Below are 19,031 nucleotides of genomic sequence, written 5' to 3' on the forward strand. Positions count from 1 at the left end.
AAAAATGGGTTTTCAAAGGATAGTAAAGCACTTGCCAAGGGCAGAGGGTGGCTGCAGACACTGGCAGGTGAACACAGCACCTGCTCATCTTTTTGCAGTTGCAGATTTCTGAGAACTGAAAATGCTTCTTTTAGGAGATTGTTGTTGTTTTTTTGGTCTTTTTTGGTTTTTTTTCCCATCTTTTATCAAAGTGTTCAGAGGAAAGGAATGTTGATCCCAGGATGACAGCTGTGTACCCGTAGGAAAGTGGAGCAGGCACTAAAGCCATTCTTTGATGAGGTCCATCACTACCAAGACATGACACCTCATCTGCTTCTCTACATCCCATGGATGTGGGGCAGGTGTTCTTTGACTCTTTGAGCGTGGACATATTTGGAGAACTAGGTCAGGATGTGCACATATGTGGGGGTCTATTTTCTGCTGAGACTGTATGGAAGACAAGCTGACTTGAGTCCCTCAATTCATTGCCTTTGTCCTCACCTTGGTTTCTGTTTCCTTTCTTCATCAGGAAAATGGGAACCACTCACCCAGCGTGAGCCCTAAGGCATAGCAAAATAAAGGCAACTGGTCCCACTGCCTTGGACATCTCCCAGTATGGATGGCTTGGTTGAGCAGAACACTGTGCTTATGCACAATAAGATCACTGAGGCTGGGAAAAGGAATGGTTTAATTAACACAAGGAACTTAGTGACAGAGAGCCAAGATGGTCTGGTCTCTGTGTACCCCACCCCTCAGTACCAGAGCCACAGAGCAGGCAACCTGTCCTCTCCGAGATGCCCGGAGAATGGCAGGAGCGACCCCGTGCAGCAGCTTCTGGACCCCAGCATGCTGCAGCAGACAGTGGAGTCTCACTACAGGCCCAACATCATCCTCTACTCCGAGAACATGCTGCGCTCGTGGGGGGAGAGCCTGGGCTCAGAGTGCTGTGAAACGACCTTCATCGAGGAGCGCTCGCCCGCCAAAGACAGCCTGGAGTACCCTGACAGCAAATTCATGGACCTATCCGCGGAAGACATCAAGATCCGCACTCTCTCCTATGAGGTGGAGGAAGAGGAGGATTTCCAGGAACTAGAGGTCAGACGTCACTTGGGATATGTGAGGAAGGCTGGGGGGAGGAGGGCATGTTTGAAATTAGGTGTACAGCTCCCTAAAACTGAGCAGCAGGGGATTAGCTGCTTTTTGGGTCAGCTGTATCACTTTCTCCTCCAGCTAGGACAATGAATGATTGTTCAGCTTTATTTGTGGGGTAAGGTCCCAGATCTGTGCTTACCAATGGCAAAATTCCCACTGGTCCTAGTGGAGATCAGAACTTCCCTTCTGTCTCTGAAGGGGCTGGTCAGAAGGAAGACCCATGTGCTTAAATGCTGTGTGAGGTTGGGGCTGGGAGCATCTATCTATCTGCATGGAGCCCATCTTACTCAGCAGGCCAGCATCATCTCTTGCCTTCACCTGACTTGGCAGAATATTTTAAATTACTGGCTGAGACACAAAACATTTCTGTCTCAGAGTAAACACAGAAACAGAAGTCTTAGAGTTTCAAGCTGCAGTGAATCCATGTCTGAAATAAATTACGTTTTTGTGATGAGGCAAAACACTTTTTAGACCCTAATGCAATGTTTTCTTCTGGAGTCCTGTGTCTTGTTGATTGCTCATGTAAAGTAACACGGAAGACTAAGGAAATTACTTCATTCTTTTTTAAAGGATACTTTTTAAAATTTTATTTTAACCAAAGACCCAAGTGTGGCAGGGATTTGTATTTGCCAGTGTTTGTGGGAATGGAGGGTGAATGTAATGCTGGTGATCTGAAAATTTCCACCATAACTGGTCAGAGACTCCTAACCTAGCAAAGACCCTCTGGCTGTCTAGAGCAAAGCCATACCTTCAACATGAATGTCCCAGCTGAGATAGGAATACTGGTTGTGCTTTCTCTGTTGCTGTGATTTTCATTTAAGGCAAAGACCTAACAAGCTCTAAGATTTTTATTTTCATCTCCTGTAATACCCATGTCTCACCCTGTGATCAGCACAGAGGAAATCCAGCAAGAACCTGACTTTCCTTTTATTCTCTTTTCTCTCTGTATTGATAAGGTGGGAAGAGGGAAGTGTTTTTCCCAGTGTGTGCCATTAATGCAGTATTCAGTGCCTCCACAGGGAGACAGAAAGCTTCTCTCTCAATCATGTGAGAATATTGGCTCAAATCATACCCTTCCACAGAATTTCGGAATTGACCGTGGGAAGTATAATTTCCATAATCAAAACAAAATTCCTGGTTGCTGTCTTTTTGCCCCAGTTTCTCTCATGCAGTAGTGACACAAGTGACTGCAGCGTACATGGTGCTATTGACACATCTGGCCTGACATTCAGGCAGCAAAAACAAAAAGTCTCCCTCTCATCAATTCAAGTCAAGAAGACATTCTTAAGCCAACTTCTGGAGAACAAGATTAAAAAAAGACTGGGAAAATGAGCAGCATAAGGAAAATACCTCTTCAAAGTGGCACTAGAGGAACTTGATCAGCTTTTCATAGAGAACATTTGTGTCTTAAAAACCAGCTGTAGAACTTCATCCTCCTAGGATCTTAAGGGGAGAAATAAGACAGTAAATTCTGGTAACATGGTCTGACAGTGTGTGCATCCTTTTCCCTGGCTCCTTCTTCTTTCTGACCTCTTTCTCTGGAAACAGACCTGAGGTCAAACGTGGCAGTTCTTGAATGGGTATAGAGCATCTGGAATCACAGATTCCCTGTCTTATTTGACTCTTGGGGTGACATTGTGCTAACAAACACAGGTGTATGGACAACCATCTTGACCAATGTACATAAGGAGCTCAGAATAAGATGACAGTTTCACAAAGCACACACCACTTATAGATTGTCCTCTCCATCAAAATTTCCCCTCTGGTAAGATAGGGGAGGAGAAAACCAGGCATGGTTTGGATAAGGACCTGGTTAGTGGGAAACACTTGCTTTGCTAGAAGCCTCTGCTTTGAGCCCAGGGTCTGTCTCCATTGCTGTGCTCCCTGACCAACCCTGTGCAGCACTGAGATTTTCAGTGTTTTCCATAAACTTTTCCATGATCCCAAAGGATCAACCTGCTAGGCAGCTGTTTTCAGCAAGAAGTAGCTCAGCATAGCAAGTAGCTTCCATTCCAGGAAGGTCCAAATTCTGCAGATGCAGCTGGTCGTGCAGGAGAGGAGAAATTAATTTGACCAGACCAGAAAAAAATGGATCTGTTGTGTTGTGCTCTTTTGTGTTGGACAGAGGCTGTGACTGTGTTGGCCAGTTGCATGAGGGCCTCCTGGCTTGGCTAGAGCACAGTTTCATTAGAGACCTAAATTCACATGTGGTGACTCTGGAAATGAAAGAACACTATTTTAAGGACAAGCAGTCACTTTTAAGGACAAGCAGTCACTTTTAAGGACAAGCAGTCATCATCACAGTAGGTAATGAACCATGCCAGATTGTTAACTACACAAAACCAGCACCTGAATCACACAGCCCAAGTGTGTTACACTAGAAAGAATTTTTTTCCCTGTCAGTTGCTGATAAGAAACAAATGCTTTTTTAGGTTACTAATAGATGGGATGGGAAAGAGTGAGTGCCAGGACTGGGAGCAGAAGTTAGAAGGAAGAGGGTAGCACAACAGAGGTGCACATTTTGGTCCCTTGCTGTGAGATGTTTGAGTCTGCCACTAAGGGTGGCACAGGACATTGCTGTGTATCTTGTCACATTGACTGTCAAGCCACAGCTCATCAAGGCACGGAAACTGTGGAGTATCAGAGAAGACCAAGGCTCACGTCTGCTTTGGCATTTCTTTCTGGGAGAAAACTCTATAAACTAGCCCCTTTTTGGAAACATTGGCAAAGAGAGGAGCTTTGTGCAGAAGAGCTCTTTTCTCTTGAAAACTGAGAGCTACTACTCAGAGTACCTGTCAGTGCAAGGCAAGTGGTGTCTCACTTGAGCATCTCTGTAAAATGCCTTCTGGAAGACACACCAGCCATGGGGTTGTGAGTCATTGCTCTTCCCCCATGTCTCCCTGGCACTGTCTGCCTTATACCAGAATGCCTGCCTAGGGTTTTTCACGATGGATATTTAATTTCTTAGAAATGCCAAAAAAATCGATCTCCTCCCTTTGTAGTGTCTCTCACACCTCAGTGCAATACTTTCAGGAGGGACACTTCCAGAAAATAGTTTTATTGCAGGTCAGCCTGCTTCTGACATGATTGTCTTTTTGAAAAGAGTTGGGCTCTTGGTAACCCAAAAGGTTGCTGTTCTCTGGCAGAAAACTTTGCAGTAGAGAAAGATTCTGAGAAAAACCCAGCTATTTTGATTGATTTGGTTTCAGTTTGAAGAACTGACCAAGCAAAGCTGCAGGGTTTGCTACTCTACTAGCTGTCATCCTCCTCAGGATGGATCTATCCAAAATGTCTAGGACAATGTGCTGGCAAGGAGACACCTTCTTCCTTTCCCAAGCCTGGCGTCTCTGAAGGGCATGCAAGATGCAGCAAAGGAGCAGGAGACATCCTAATCATGGATTGTACCCTGCAGCAACATTTAACCAAATTATTGGGATTTTTTACTCGCAGGGCTTCTCAGGTCCTAGTGGAGTATTGTTCAGTCTGCCTAAAAAAATCATAATTGTCTAGAGGGAAAAACAGCTGAGAAACAGCTCTCGTTACCATATAGAGAGCCCTGCTTTGCTCCACCAATTACCAGGCATGAAAACAGAAAGCTGCACACACTTTAGAGGGCTTTAAACTTCTCTCTTCCATGCCTGTCCCTGAAATCAAATGATTCCCTATTTAGGTATCATTGGAAAATTTATAAATATCTTATGAGTTCTTTATGCTGCAACTAATAGACAACTTGTCAAATGTGGCAGCAGTGAAATATGAAATGAGTTACAAGATTAAATACCCTCCTGTTAGAGTTCATGTGCCATCTTTTATCCAAAATTAGCATTCGTCGTATTATACTCCTGCTAGTTTTGCTCCTAGCCACTAGGTAGATTGCTTATTTAGAGAAACCCAAGCTATTCATGGCAGCAAATTAAATTATTCATATATGTTGCATGAAAGAATACCTTGGAGCTCTCTCTTAAAGCCCTCTTACTTTTTCCCAGCACCCATCAATGTCTGAGACAATCTCTAAAGCAAAATAAATAGAATGTTCTGGGAGTGAAAGAAGAAAAGAAATGTAGTGCTTTCAACATATACATTTCTTTTTTTTTTTCACTAGAAATTGCTGGATTCTGTTGTGAAAACTCATCCTTTGGACCTTAGCATGAAATTGTAGAGATAGAATTTGGATCCTGTTCCATCCAACCACTCTTCTCAACATCCCCAAGCAGCTCCTGGCACATTTTTTCCACAGCATGAAGAGAAGACCCTGAGGAGATTTATGCCCATCAAGCCCTCAAGCCCTGTGAAATCATGCACACTTTCTGTCAGTTGTCCTGCACTGGGCTGTGTCCTCAGCCTTTCCCTGGCTGTAGGTATCCAGAAAGTGTTTGAACACCCCTTGGGGGGCTAAGTACAGCAGAGTTCCCTTTACAGAGAGCTCTGCAGCATGGGCAAAGACAGGGTCTTGCAGCCTGGTTTTACTGATGAATTCACTGGCTGTAGTTGCTCTCCTCTGAATTGGGGGTACAGGTTTTTTTCTGTTCTGCAGCTGGGCAATGGAAGAAAACAGTACCATACATACCTTGCCCAAGCTCATCTAGGGCTGTGTTGAGAATACGAGAATGTAATTTTCAGTGGTTTTGTCTCAGAAGAGTACAGGTGTGCTGTCAGAGGTGTGGTGCCCAGGTACGAGCTCCTAAGAGGTGTGGCACTCAGGTATGCAGTCATGGCACTGAGTCATCCTACCCATAAGGACACAATTTATATCTCTGAGTCCCATCAAAGACACATTATTAACAGATTACAAGAGTGATTACACTTTGCATTTTATTTATTTTTCTCCTTAGAAGGAGAAGCCACTCAAGTCTGGAGATCCTGAGCCCTGCCAAGGGATATTAACCTCTATTAGCCAGCTCCAGATGAAGGGAGCATGGCTGGGAAGGCACCTTCAGCAGTGTCCAAATGCCCTCCTATGAATCTTGTTAATAGTAGCCAGGGCCCGTGGCAATTCCCTTTCTCATCATCACTTCCCTGAGTTTTCAGACTGAAGCTCAGCAGTGATGTCTCTGGAATCCAGCCTGTGAGTTGCAGGAGCTCTGGGTGAGCTGCATGCTGTCATTTGTAGAGGGTGGATATTTGGCACACTTTTTTGAGGACTGCTGTGTCAGCTCAGAAGCAGAAAGGGGACAATAATGAAGGGTCGCACCATATCTCCCAGCTTGTTTTGGTGTGGATCCATTCATTGCTGTCTGCAGTGATCCCCTTCCAGTGGCAATGTGCTGGATGCTGGTTCCTGAGGAGCTATGGGCAGACTGGCTCTGGGCATCTGGAGCACATCACAAGGGAGATGATCAAAGTCCAGCGCTCAAGGTGGAAGAATAGGCTTGGGCAACTACATCCAGGGGGTTTTGCCCGTTGTGGTTTGGTGTTGCTAAGTTACATGTGAAAAGTTTTCCAACCAAGGAGAGTCCTCTGTGAGCCCATTCTGCAAGGCTGGCTGGCTGCCTGACAGGACAATTTTTAGATTGGGAGTTGGGGAGACAAGAGGAGCTGCAGCAGGTCACTGTTAGGGGATTATGGATCTTTTAAATGCCTTTAAAACTGAAACGGAATCAACTGCAAAACTCCAAGCTGTAAAAAGAAATAAACAGGCAAAATTAAATAAATAATAGGCTTTAGAGCCATCACCTCTTAAGAAATTATCAGCAAGATCCTGCTCAAGAATGAGTGAGTGTGTGGAGGCAGAGCAGTGATAAACTACAGCCTTTGGTGAAAGAGTCTCCATCCAGCTCCTGCCTTCAGCATCTGCTGCATGGAGGTGAACTCCAAACACTTGCAGGAGAGCAGAAGGATGCAGAGTGCTGGTCAGAACAGGTCATCATGTTTAACTACATTACTGGAACAGACATTGTGTGGAGGAAAACAGAGCACATATTAACTTGGAGCAGCATTGTGTTGGTCTTTGTCAAACCAGACCACTGGACCATCTGGATTTGAAGGCAGATCCCTCAGGGCCATATGAGAAATTAGTTTTGTGTGCAGGGTGTGCATGTTGCTGAATTGGTTGCTTTAAAGGAAAAAAGGAAAAGGGCTGGTTTTTGAATATCCATCAGGTTATAGAGGTTGCTGGCAGCTGAAGTTCAGAGCAGACACTGTTGTCTGACATCTCCAGCGTGCTTGGCAGGCTGTCTGCAGAACAATTGTAATGTCTCAGTTGAGGTAAAGCACAGAGCTTTTAGGGGTAGCCAGCCTTGATTTAGGAAAAGGCCTTTTTTAATAGAAAATCCATTACAACTGCAGAAAAGTGTTCATCATCATCTCTCTTAAAAATCTGCGCTTTCCTCTATTCTTCTTTCAGTAACTTCAGCTTTTCTACAGAATAGAAGAGCTGCCTCTGATCAGAAATTATCTACTCAGACACTTACAGGCTGTGATGAAGCTTCATCTTAAATGCATCTTATAATGGATTTGAGTTGGCTTCTCTTCTTTCTCCTGTGTAGATGTTTTCCCGTGGCATTCTGCCTTCCAATGCCTGATTTCTCCAACAAACTCTGGAAATGGTGCCCAAGAACTGATGGGATGGGATGGGACTGTAAAGGAAGGGAAGGGAAGGGAAGGGAAGGGAAGGGAAGGGAAGGGAAGGGAAGGGAAACTGATAACTATAATTCTGACTTCTCAACAACACTAATACCCAGGTTCTTCAGTGTCAGGGTGCAGCTCTTACAGATCCAGGAGTAAGTGAAGAGGTAGCCAAATTATCAATTATCCCAGTGTCAGGGTGGGTTCTGAATAGAGAAGGTTTCTTGATAAGCTCAGTATCAGGTGTCCTGTTGTAGGAGAGAATGTTAAGAAGAAGGTTTGCTTGGAGAAAGGAGTGTTTAGCTGGAAGAGTTAAGAGGTACCATTTGATGTTGGATTTCTTTCTGTAATTTTAAACTTTTTTTTCACCCTTCTGGTTCACAATTGTTCTGTATGATCAGGACTTAATGTTTAGAATTATTCTTTTACCCTTGGTAACTCATAGGCAGGTCAACTTGGCCTTTGGGAGGCAGCATCACTTATAATTTTATGGTTCAGCATGTGATCCAAATTACTTGAGGAATATTTTCTCCATTTCATCTTTATGTGAAAGAAAAGGCAATTTCAAATATCAGAGAGGTAGTCTCCACAGATACTGTGCCAGCGCACAACTCAGCCAAAAACCTGAAAATCAAAACATTTTTTGATTTTGTATCTCATCTGTTCAGGTGAGTGGACAGTTTCAAGGAGTGGTTTCAGCAATACTATGGATTTTCTCCCTCTCCTTCTTTACTTTGGAAGGAAATATTCACGTTGGTTCATCTGATCAGAGAGCCCTTTCTTTCGTGGCCCCTTTTCAGCTCCCTGCTGAAATGAGTGATACCTTTACATTTGTCTTTTTGTACTTTCAAGCTCATGCAACATTGATGGAATCTGTGACCAGTGGGTGAGGAAGAGGAGACCTGCTGGCCAGTGCTGTGATGGAGTAGGAGAAGTGGGCAAATGATTAGGGAATTGGCTCATGGCAGAGGAAAAGCAATATCATTAACCAGCACACCTACATGTCTCTCTTTTGTTGTTCTAGAGTGATTACTCGAGTGACACCGAGAGTGAAGACAACTTCCTGATGATGCCACCAAGGGATCATCTTGGCCTCACTGTGTTCTCCATGCTCTGCTGCTTCTGGCCATTAGGAATTGCTGCCTTTTACCTGTCCCATGAGGTAATGTTAAAACATCTCCTGCCAGACATTCTCGAGAACAGTGGAAAGTAGTTCAAGGTGATGGCATCTTCCCCACCTGGATATTTCTCTGTGGTAGTGTTGGCTGCCTTTTGAGATACTTTGCTGAAGGAGGTGTCTACAAAATATTTTGGCTTTTACTTGGCAATGGTCACGTTCCATGTCAGGTTAAATGTCCAGCTAAGAATCCTCTGTGGGCATGGCTTTTGAATAGAAAACACCCTTGGATAGCTCAAACGCTTGGCTTTCCTACTGGGAAAACAGTAGGAAAAAAGCTGATTATTAGAATTTCCCAAGCTGATTATTTAGAATATCTTTCCAGGAGTAGAAAACTAATTTCTATTCTGCAGTGTGAATTTGCTTTCCAGAAACCATTTCCTTTCCCATGGAAAATATTGCTCAGCCAGTTCTTCCTTTCAAATTTCAATAAGCAAATGTCTTTTTACCAAAGAAGTGACTGTTTTAGTTTGTTTCCTTCACGAGACAGTCTTAGCATTGCTTAACTTGCAATCACCTCGTGCCCATCATTTGTTTTGACAAGCATGTCTCCATAAATGTCTGCAATGTAATTACTGAGTTTCCCAGCATGGCAGATAATGTGAGGTGACAGAGGAGGCGTCACACTGGCAGCCTCATCAGTGACTGTGAGGAAACATTTGATTATATTTCTCTCTAGTGCCTATTGCAAACTACAGTCTCTGCTCCACAGCACCCTTCATATTCACCCTCTCAGCTGTCTTTCTAATCTGCCTGCACTAAACACCTACCAGCCCTGCTGATTTGTCAAACCAGAGCAGGTTCTTCACATCTGAAGAATCCTACTCTTCAAGATTAAGAAAAAAAAAACAGCAACACCAGCAAAACAAAAAGAGATGGAGAACTACTTTTTTTTCACTTCAAATGAACAGTCTGTCTTTCCTGGGAAGGCTCTGAGACAATTAGTGTTTGTCCAGTGGAAAATAACAAGTTCTGATTGTTGGAGTTTTGATTGTTTGTGAGATAGTTTTATCTGAGGTGAGAAAGCACAGCATAGTCCAATAAATGCAACCTCCCCCCAATGTAATTGATACTAAAAAGCAATATGACTGAGAAGCTCAATGTGCTGAGAACCAGTGTACAAAGTCCAGGGTATCCAGCTGTGAACTGATCCCAGGGGCCAGCATGAGTCTGTAGGAACTTCTCACTTCCATGGGAGAATACACAAGGTGGAAAAGGCACGAAAACAGGGAACACTTTTGCTACTATGCTGAAGGATTTTGACAATTAAAAATGAAAACTTGAGTGGTTTTTGATTTAGTATAATGATGAAGAATAGCTGAATGTGGCTGCTTAAACCCAGTTTTCAATTCTCTTGTAGAAAGATGGTCCAGCTAGTTCCAGTCCAGCAGAGACCGATCTCTCTGTCCTCTCCCTGAGCTCCCAGGGAACACTTTTCTCTCACCACCTTCTCATTCAGCAGGTCCATCACAGCCCTGAAAAAATGTAGAAAAAGTGGTTCTTCTGCAAAACCCCACATCCAACAAACTGGCGTTTTCTGGGGGAAAAATGAAGCCAATATTAAGCCCAAACCTCCTGTGGCAGAGAACTTGCTGAGATAGATAGTACAAACCATCAAAACCCTGAACCTTGCTAATATGGACAGTGATGTCCACTCATTCTTCGACACATAAACCATATATGTGATTTCTATTTACATAGGTCGTTCAGCTTAAACTCCTTGATAACATTTGAGATCACTTGTTAATTCAAAAAAAAAAATAGTCTAACATACCTGCTCCTTTATCAAAAGCCAGAAGTATAGCTAAAAATCAACTCTTGGTACTCAGGATCAAACCTCTCTTTTTGCAGTTGATTGAGCTCTTAAAAATTTTGTGTTTTCTAAAGTCTCCTGAGCAGTTCTACCAAAAAGGCCATCTGGGAATAAACTGTAACATGTTGGAAATTCAGAGATGAGGGATGGATTCTTTGATGCAGTATACAGCACTGGCAGGGAATATTGTTTTAAAATTTGTTTTAAAAATCTGGTCTGCTCTAGGTGTGGGACACATTTCAAGTTGAAGCCTTTGTTAGCAGAGAATGTGTCTGCAGTACAGCTCATTCCAAAGGTATAGGTGCTCTGTTTATTCCTGCCAGCACATTTATGACGCATTTGCCATGTTATGCTGCAAAACAATTACACAATGCTGTAAGACAGCAGAGGTGCTCTTTACCAACAGAATGATTGAATTTGGGGGAGGTTGTGCTCCATGGAAGCCAAATTTTTCCTGCAGGTGATGTTTCTGCTCTGTGTGGAACTTATTTTCTCTACCAAGACTCTCGCCAATGTGCTGGTGACTTGGGGCTTCTTGCAGAGCCCCTGTCTCAAGGGGTGCAGCTGTGCAGGGTCTACCCCAGGGCCTGCCTGCAAATGAAGATGTGCATCCACAGGTGAGCCAGCAGGGAGGAGCAGTGGATTCAGAAATACAATTTGTGAAAGCCCAACATGCTTTCTTCCTGTTGGGATATCCAGTTTTCTAAGAAGGATGTTACCTGGTGATCTTATCCCAAGCAATGCTGAGACTTACTGCTTTTCATCTTCCCTCAGAAAAACAGACAGCCTTGAGGCCATCACTGCGCTGTCCACTTGTTCAGTTATTCCCTTCTGGTTTTATTTGTGTTTTCCTTCCCACAAGTCTTGCCCCCACTTCCTGTAGCTGCCCAATCCTGTGCTTCTCTCAGCTCTACTCTCAGGATGGGGCCCTGTGTCCTGTCTTCTCTCACATTTGCTTTGCAAGAAAGAAACATGTGAGTTTTTAGGCTGGCCGTTTTTTGGATTGTCTAATTAGTCAACTTTGATTGAGCTGAAGAGCTCAATCAAAGGAGTTTTTGTGCATTTTGCAAGGAAACTTTTGGAAAGATGAAAGTAAATGATGTCTTTCACCAAAAACTCTTCCCCACAAAAGAGTGTTTGATCAAAAAAAACCCACCTCATTGTGTTTATTTTTTCATAAGTCTCCCCCCTCTGGACTCTTGCAGGTTCCTGAGTTTTTATTTCCAAAGATATTTTTAGCACTGTAGATTTTAGGCAAGTGTGAAGCCTCATAAATCAAAGAAAGAACTTAAAAAATATATTTTTTTTGTCTTGTCAGGTTTACCGTTGAACTTGTCAGATCATTTCTTAGGGGCTGTCAGGATTTCTGCTTGGGCTGGGAGGTGGTAGTAACAATCTTGAAAGGTCTTTTTGCACGAATCCTCTTTTTCTCCCTGCTTTTATTTATAGGAGAGAGAGAGCAATACCATGTCACACTTTTCCCTCCCTACTGTAAACAGAAATTCATTATGAGAGAGATGAGCCTTTGATGGTATGAATGAGCTTCACATTGTGCCTGCTCCCTTACAGGCAGAAACAAGAGCGTGCACACCGAACTCCCACGAACATTCCAAGGACCTGTGTCACTGACCCAGACACACACCTGAAAAAACTCTGCACACTTCTCCCCTCTTGCTTGGGTTCTCAAATAGCCTTCACACCCTCCCTCCTCCGTGGCAGCAGGTGAGACCTGCCAGGCAGCAGACTGCACTCTGAGCACAAGGGAGCAATCATTTCCCATCTGCTGTGCTGACTCCCTGCTGTAACAACCTCCTTCGCAGAGGGATGCAGAGATGCAAAGCTTTGTAATTATTTGCTCACATTGTCTCACTGGGTGAAGGATTTTCTACAGTTTCATATGGAAACAAGGCATACGTGACCAGGAAAAAAGAGTAGCTTGTCTGTCTTCGTGATAACTTCTGAAATATTTGGTTACTTTTCATCCAGTTTTCAGAGACAGGGGCTTTGGGAAAAAAAAATCTGTTTTTTGACGTATTTCAGTAGTCACTAGGGAGAAGAAGGAAAGAATGTTCATGTTCCCACTGGAAGGTAGCAATATGAATTCTAGATTTTATCGGAGTTTCAGTGCTCAGAATACATGGATTTCACTGTCCTTGCTTTTCTGGCATAAGGTTTTGGCTTCCAGCTTCAAAAGAAGAGGACAGAGAAATAACAGCCAGGTGTTACCTGTTGTTAATTCCTTAGAAAGCTGGCTCATACTCCCTATATCAACAGGGAAAACAATGAGACAGAACAGCAGTATGATGTGCCATACTCCACCGGACTGGCTGGTGATGCCCTGTTTTAAACCATCCACCCTGCTTTGTTTCCTCCCTGTCCCACTTTACTGCATAAAAAAAATGAATATGGTCTATTATAAGGAGCTTGACACACAGCCAGGAGCGTGTGTTTGTACAGGGGATGCAGCAACCTCTTATATCAGAGAAGTAAAGGCAAAAGAAAAACAAAAATGTGGTATTTTTCTTTGCTTGGCAGTGATATGCCAAGATCTGTACTTGCAGGATGTGCTGGTCAGCATTGCTAGCAAAGCAGACAGGAGCCTTTTGCATTTTCAAAAGATTTTTCAACACTGCATTATTTCTTGGTCCAAGTAATACTTGGACAAAAGAACTGCCTAAAGATGATGAGCTTTAATGGAAATAAAAGGCTTTTGTTTTGCTGCCTTGGACCTGATACCGAGTCACATAATTCTTTTGCTTAAGCAGGGCTGTTGCTTTGAGTCACACAGATGGGGTAGAGGGCCCTGGGTGTACCCTGGGGCTGCCCAGCCCAGTCTCTGCTTTCTCACTAAGGTTTGAGCTCTCTGTGCTGCTCACTCATAAAGCAAATCCCTGAGTTCTTTGTCCAGCTCTGTGCCCGTGGGTACAGGGCAGATGCCCTTTTACCCTTATGAACTGTTGTAGTTTTCACCCAGGCACCTTTTTACCCTTATGAACTGTTGTAGTTTTTCTGCTGCATAAGGTGATGTGTAAAACAATAAAAGCCATTTGTGCTAGGAATGAGTGAAAAGAGGTTAAAATGAATTCCTCCTCCCAAGGAGCTGCAAAGGCCTTTTGTGGCAGAGGTTGTCCTAGAAGAACTCTATGCAACTGTCTTGCTGGGATGGCACAGTGCTGATGTGTGGCCACCATACTCACATAAGAGCCCTGGTCCTGGGAGGTCACTAGACCATGGACTTCTTGCAGAAGGTCACAACTGGCTGGTGGCCACACTCCTTCTCTTCCTTCCATCAGGAGGGTGACAGATTTGCCAGGCAGAGAAGACTAAAATAACAAGGCTTCTGTTCCCAGCCACGACACAGAGAGCGGCTGCGTGCTGAAGGAGTCAGGTACATGTGTCACTGTGTGTGGTGAGAGTGCTGGATTTCCTGTGCTTGGAAAAGCAGCTCAGAAATAGATGACCCTGGCCCCTGATTAGGAGCATTTGGGTGACATTCTTTACCTCTGCAAAAAGCTTATGGTGTGGTTTAATACATTCAAGAAGTTTGCAACTTCTGGTCCTTTGGGAGACGAGAGGAAAACTTTGTCCTGGATTGGGTAAAAGAGGATCTCTTCTTCTCTTCCCCATGGCAATTCCACAGACAAAGATAGCTGCTCTGAAGTGGGGCTGATGAATTACTAGCATCTCCAATTCTCATCTTTCTAAGTGGGAGCTGGCTGCCAGCCAGTGCTTTGTGTGTGTGTGGACGTTGCTCCTGCCAACTTTTCCCTTTGGGTAGATGTCTCCAGAGAAGTGTTTGTTCGCACAAGAAAATGGCCATTTAGAGTGTGCTGTGTACCAGCAGAGACTGTGCGTCCTGGGTGAGGTCATGGGCCAGGGAACTTTATAAGTGGCTTGTATAATTTCCTCTTTATTCCTTTGTCCTTTTGATCTTGTAGTTTTTATTTCCAAGTCACGAAGTACGGCTACATAAAGGAATTAAATTAATGAATGACCTGATTGCTTTAGCCCTTAAGCTAATTTTAAATAATTGAAAAAGTAGTTGGCAAATAACATTCCCTGGAGAGTTTAATTCATTATGCGGGTGTTTAATTACAAGGAATTTTTGAGACAGGAGAGAGACCAACTTGAAGTGTTTGAGGAGATGAGGGATCTTTTTTATTTTCAAGAGCATCCTGCACAGTAGCAGGTATTGTACATGAATTTTTCTTTGCCAGTTATTTATGCTTCACACATTTTGCTAAGCCAGATACAGCCCTAGAGATTTGTCCATATAGTCACACTGCAAGGGTATAAAATATCCTGATGCCAGGAGGGCACCCTCTTCATTCTGCTGTTACTTTTTGTTGCTTTGCGATTGACTTGTTATGTCACAGTTTTATGAGAATGTGAGGATTGTTTCAGTCCACAGCTGCCACTAAGCTGGAAGTGCCTGGAGTATTCACAAATTCACTCAGAGGCCTATCTGGTGGAATGATTTGAAGAGTAGGGCAATAAATCTTCCACAGGAGTTTATCAGGGCTTCAGTCTCTCTGACATTTAGGCAATTATGACTAAGTTTAAGGAACTTTTTAATCTTTGGCAGTGGTGTTATAGTGTCTTGCTTTTTTTTTTTTTTTTTACTGTAGAGAGTAGGTATGGTGTTAGCAGGATTATGGAATGCACTTGGGGCTTTTGTTAGTAATCCTCACTTATCTCAGTTAAATACTTCAAGTTTTTTGCATCTGCAAAGGTAGATTTTGGAGGAAGAATATTATTTCAGAGAGGAAACAGAGAGCATGTTCACAGTCTGAGAACAGAAACAGTGCACATTATTTTTTGCCTCCCAATGTCTGCCCTGCTGAAAGAGGCATGAGAAAAAAAAGTAGAGACCTTTTTGGAGGTCTGGGAATGATACATGGTCCCTTCTCTCTGGCCATCATCCCAGTGTCTGTTTCCATTGTCAGGAAGGCCAAAAGGTTTTGGATGCTTTGTGATATGCTGAAAGTCTTCACACGCAAGGTGGTGAATAATCTGCTTTGAAGTCTGCTGTGGCAAGGACAACAGCATGTTCATCTAGAGCAGTTCATTGGGTGCTGTTTACAGAACAGACCTTTCTTTCATGTCCTGCTGTGGCAGCACCATTTAAAAAACAAGATTAGTGAAAGGAGGCTCTCTCATTTGAAGTTCAATGTATGCAGCAGTAAATGGATGAGGATGCTTTCGAGGCTTAAGGTTAACATCTTATCAGTCTGCAACATACTCAGTTTTTATATTCTTATCAAAGATTAACATCATGTACCAGAGACTCAGGGCTATATTCTAATCTTGAATATACAGCTCACTATCTCTCAGCATCTCTTCTGGTGAGGGCTTCTGAATTATACTTTGTTTGAATGCATAGCAAAGGAAATTGATCGCTTGATTGCAATCTACACATCTCTTTCAAATAGGCTGTGGAGTAACTCTCTGAAGATTTGAATCTAGTGAGCTAGGCACCCAAAGATCCCTCCCAGACAATGGTAATTCTTCATTGAATTGACTGATTTCCCAGCAGTAGGAAAGAGATCAAGTTTTTATATATTTATTTTGGTACAAACGACAAGAACCAGCTAAAGAGAAATGGACTAGGATCTACTTGCATCTGTGCAGTTTACATCTAAAACATTCAAATATGCCTATCAAGACATGTTTGTCATGTTGGTAATAAAATTTTTACTCTTGGTGTACAATTTTTATCTGCTTGGGGTGAAAAAAAATCAGTTTTTTCATGTTGGGCAAACCTTGCCCCGTGCCAGTTTGGTATTAAATACACTCATTATGGGTTGAGATAAAAATGAAGTTACCAATGACATTTCCACATGTTGCATTATTTCCATTTCTTGCATTATTTCTAAGTAGCATGGAAGAGTCAGGGTTGCTCCTGCGACTCCACAGCTGAGTCTGCAGGATTCAGCTTCCTCCAAGAGGATGGGCAAGACCAGAGGCAAAAGAAGAGGTCTTACAGCATCTTCTGGGAAAGATGGGCTTGGCAGTCTCTGCTTGACACCATTTTTCATCCTGTTTTCACCATGAAATCCAGGAGAAAGGGTAATTTCCATTCCCAGTGGTGACTAGTGGATGTTTCTGTCTGTCCCAGAATTAAGAGGTGTATCACCATGAGGAATCTTTACTTACAACTACAGTCTCTGCCAAGAGGGGTAGAAGTACAGTGGTGGGAACAAAAAAGGCAATTTTTCTTCCTGTTCTCTTCAGAGAGCCTTTTCTGGCTTGGATTTGAACTTTTTTGTGGCTCATTCATCTGACGGGGAATCTGTAGAAGGAATTGTGGAGAATTTATTTTCCACAGATCCAAACCAAGTAGCTTCTCCCAGCACTTGCCTTTGTTCTGACAAGGACGTCCTGCAAAAGCTGGCAGTGCTCCTTGGGCTGATAATGGCAGAGAGCACGCTCCAAATCCTCACAGGTGTGATAACCCAGGAAGTGGGATCTGGTCCAGAGACACACGGGACTTTGTACTAATTTAAATAATGACTGTCCCAGCCTGAGAGTTCTGAATTTAATTCAAGACACCACACTCAGTCATTATTTCGAAAGTGTCCTCATTCCTTGACCTTGTCACACAGATGGCATTGTTCTGAGAGTTTTCTACAGGCTGTAATTAATTAAGCAATTAATTAGGAGCCCTGGTTTACACAGGGCTCTTATTGTAAAGCAAGAACTTCTGTGACCTCATGGGACCTTGTCACAGTGCTGGTCCCAGGACTATCTAAATTAGCTGTGCAAAAGATTGAGTGTGTTCACTGAGCGTCACCTGGGCCTGTCCTGATGTGTCCTCAGGATGTCACACATATCTGAAAGATTCACTTTGTTAAATGTGGTGCAGACCACGTTGTTCTGTGACATTCAGTGGCTCTCTCTATGTAGTTGAGTGCACAAATTTCTTGCTTTCCAGCACATTCAGTATCCCCCAAAGTCAAAATCCATGTTTAAATCCCAAGGTCATTGTCTCTTATTTTTACCATATCTCACCTTGTTCTGTCAAACTGAGCAATTTTTCCTCAATCAACCTTGATTCAAAGCTTCCGATATTGTGATTCTAATTGTGTCAAGTAAGATCATTCTTCCTAGCAATTTGGAACCTGAGGATCAGTGGCAAAATATAGAGATACCACCATTTGTAAACTCTGGCAAGGTGACTTTCTATTTATTCTTTTCACTACATACATAGCAGAATCATGGAGTCTGTTTTAGGAGAAAAGAGAGGAGAAAAACAAAAAGTGGAAAAAGGAGAGACCAGCAGGGAGGGGGCTTGAAATTTGGCTGTGTAAACCTCCCAAATCATAGAGAGTCCTTTAATCAGCTCAAGGCCCCTTTGGTGAATCCTGTAAAACTGTGTCACTGTGAGTTCCGATGTGTCAAGGAAAATCCTGACTTCTTGTGTAAAAAAATAAGCAAGCCAGAGACAGCAGTGCTCTGAAAAGCATAAACAGCTATGCCCAGGGAATCTCACCAGGGCATTTCAGCTAACCCAGATGGAAGGGATGCTCAGTTAAGCAGCCAGAACTCCTGCTAAAGGCTGCAGTTAAGTATTTTAGTTGGTGTTTGGATGTAGCTATGGTAGGGATATTGCTGATTTGTTTTTTGATGATGGAAATTCTATAAGTGGCTCAAAGACCACGTTTTTTCTGCCTTGCATATTCAGGAGAAAGCCTCTCACTCTTCCCTGGTGACTTGATTTCAGGGAGAGGGGGCATGTATTTAGTAGAAAGCAAATTTAAGTGGTTTTCTTGTTCATGATAAATGGCTGAGCTTAATTTAATTTACTACTAATTCCAAAGAAAGGAAAGAGAACCATGGTGTCATGTCTTTTTAGCTCCATTCATATGTTCCATCACCTCTTTTTCTGACGGAAATGAGTCATGAAATCATAGACACTAGACATGGCAAGGACTTTTAAATTCATCTTGTCCATCACCTTGTTCTTGTTCAGAATGGTAAACAGGGAAACTCTGCTAGACACCGACACAGTGTCCTCTTAAAGAGTGGGGAATACTAAAAAATTCTTTACTCATTTTTGTACATCACCCTGGGTGTCAAAGCAGAGCCCATGAGGTCAATATGAATGAACTCAATGTCATGTTGCACCAAGTAAGCCTTACATAATTTCTCACAACTGCTTTGTCATGTGTTGCTTTGCTGATTTCCTTTTACATTTAGTGGGCAACTTTTCAGAGCTAATGGCATTCATGAGTTCTGTGAACAATAAAGCCCTAGAGCATCCCTGATGTGTGACATATATGACTGGGGACATCAGGTTGAAGGGTAAAAAATACAGCTGCTGGAAATAAAGGTGATCTGCAGGAA

At 43.0% G+C, this 19,031-nt stretch overlaps 2 protein-coding genes across 3 annotated transcripts in view; one reads left to right on the plus strand and one right to left on the minus strand.

Annotated features, from left to right (window-relative positions):
• EIF4A3 (eukaryotic translation initiation factor 4A3) overlaps window positions 1-19,031 on the minus strand; it is a 359,684-nt gene that overhangs the window by 172,832 nt on the left and 167,821 nt on the right. The window lies entirely within an intron of this gene.
• Window positions 1-19,031, plus strand: part of SYNDIG1 (synapse differentiation inducing 1) — a 49,662-nt gene that overhangs the window by 9,141 nt on the left and 21,490 nt on the right. The window contains exons 2-4 of one of the 2 annotated variants that reach the window (XM_066316385.1): window positions 509-1,074; window positions 8,720-8,862; window positions 12,142-12,236. In XM_066316385.1, coding sequence (XP_066172482.1) covers window positions 595-1,074; window positions 8,720-8,862; window positions 12,142-12,214 — 696 coding nt within the window. In that variant the 5' untranslated portion in view covers window positions 509-594 and the 3' untranslated portion in view covers window positions 12,215-12,236. Of the gene's footprint in view, window positions 1-508; window positions 1,075-8,719; window positions 8,863-12,141; window positions 12,237-19,031 lie in introns of those variants that run through there. The other variant, XM_066316384.1, reaches the window with a different exon arrangement.

Source organism: Sylvia atricapilla, chromosome 3 (genome assembly GCF_009819655.1).
Source record: "Sylvia atricapilla isolate bSylAtr1 chromosome 3, bSylAtr1.pri, whole genome shotgun sequence".
Taxonomy (NCBI): domain Eukaryota; kingdom Metazoa; phylum Chordata; class Aves; order Passeriformes; family Sylviidae; genus Sylvia; species Sylvia atricapilla.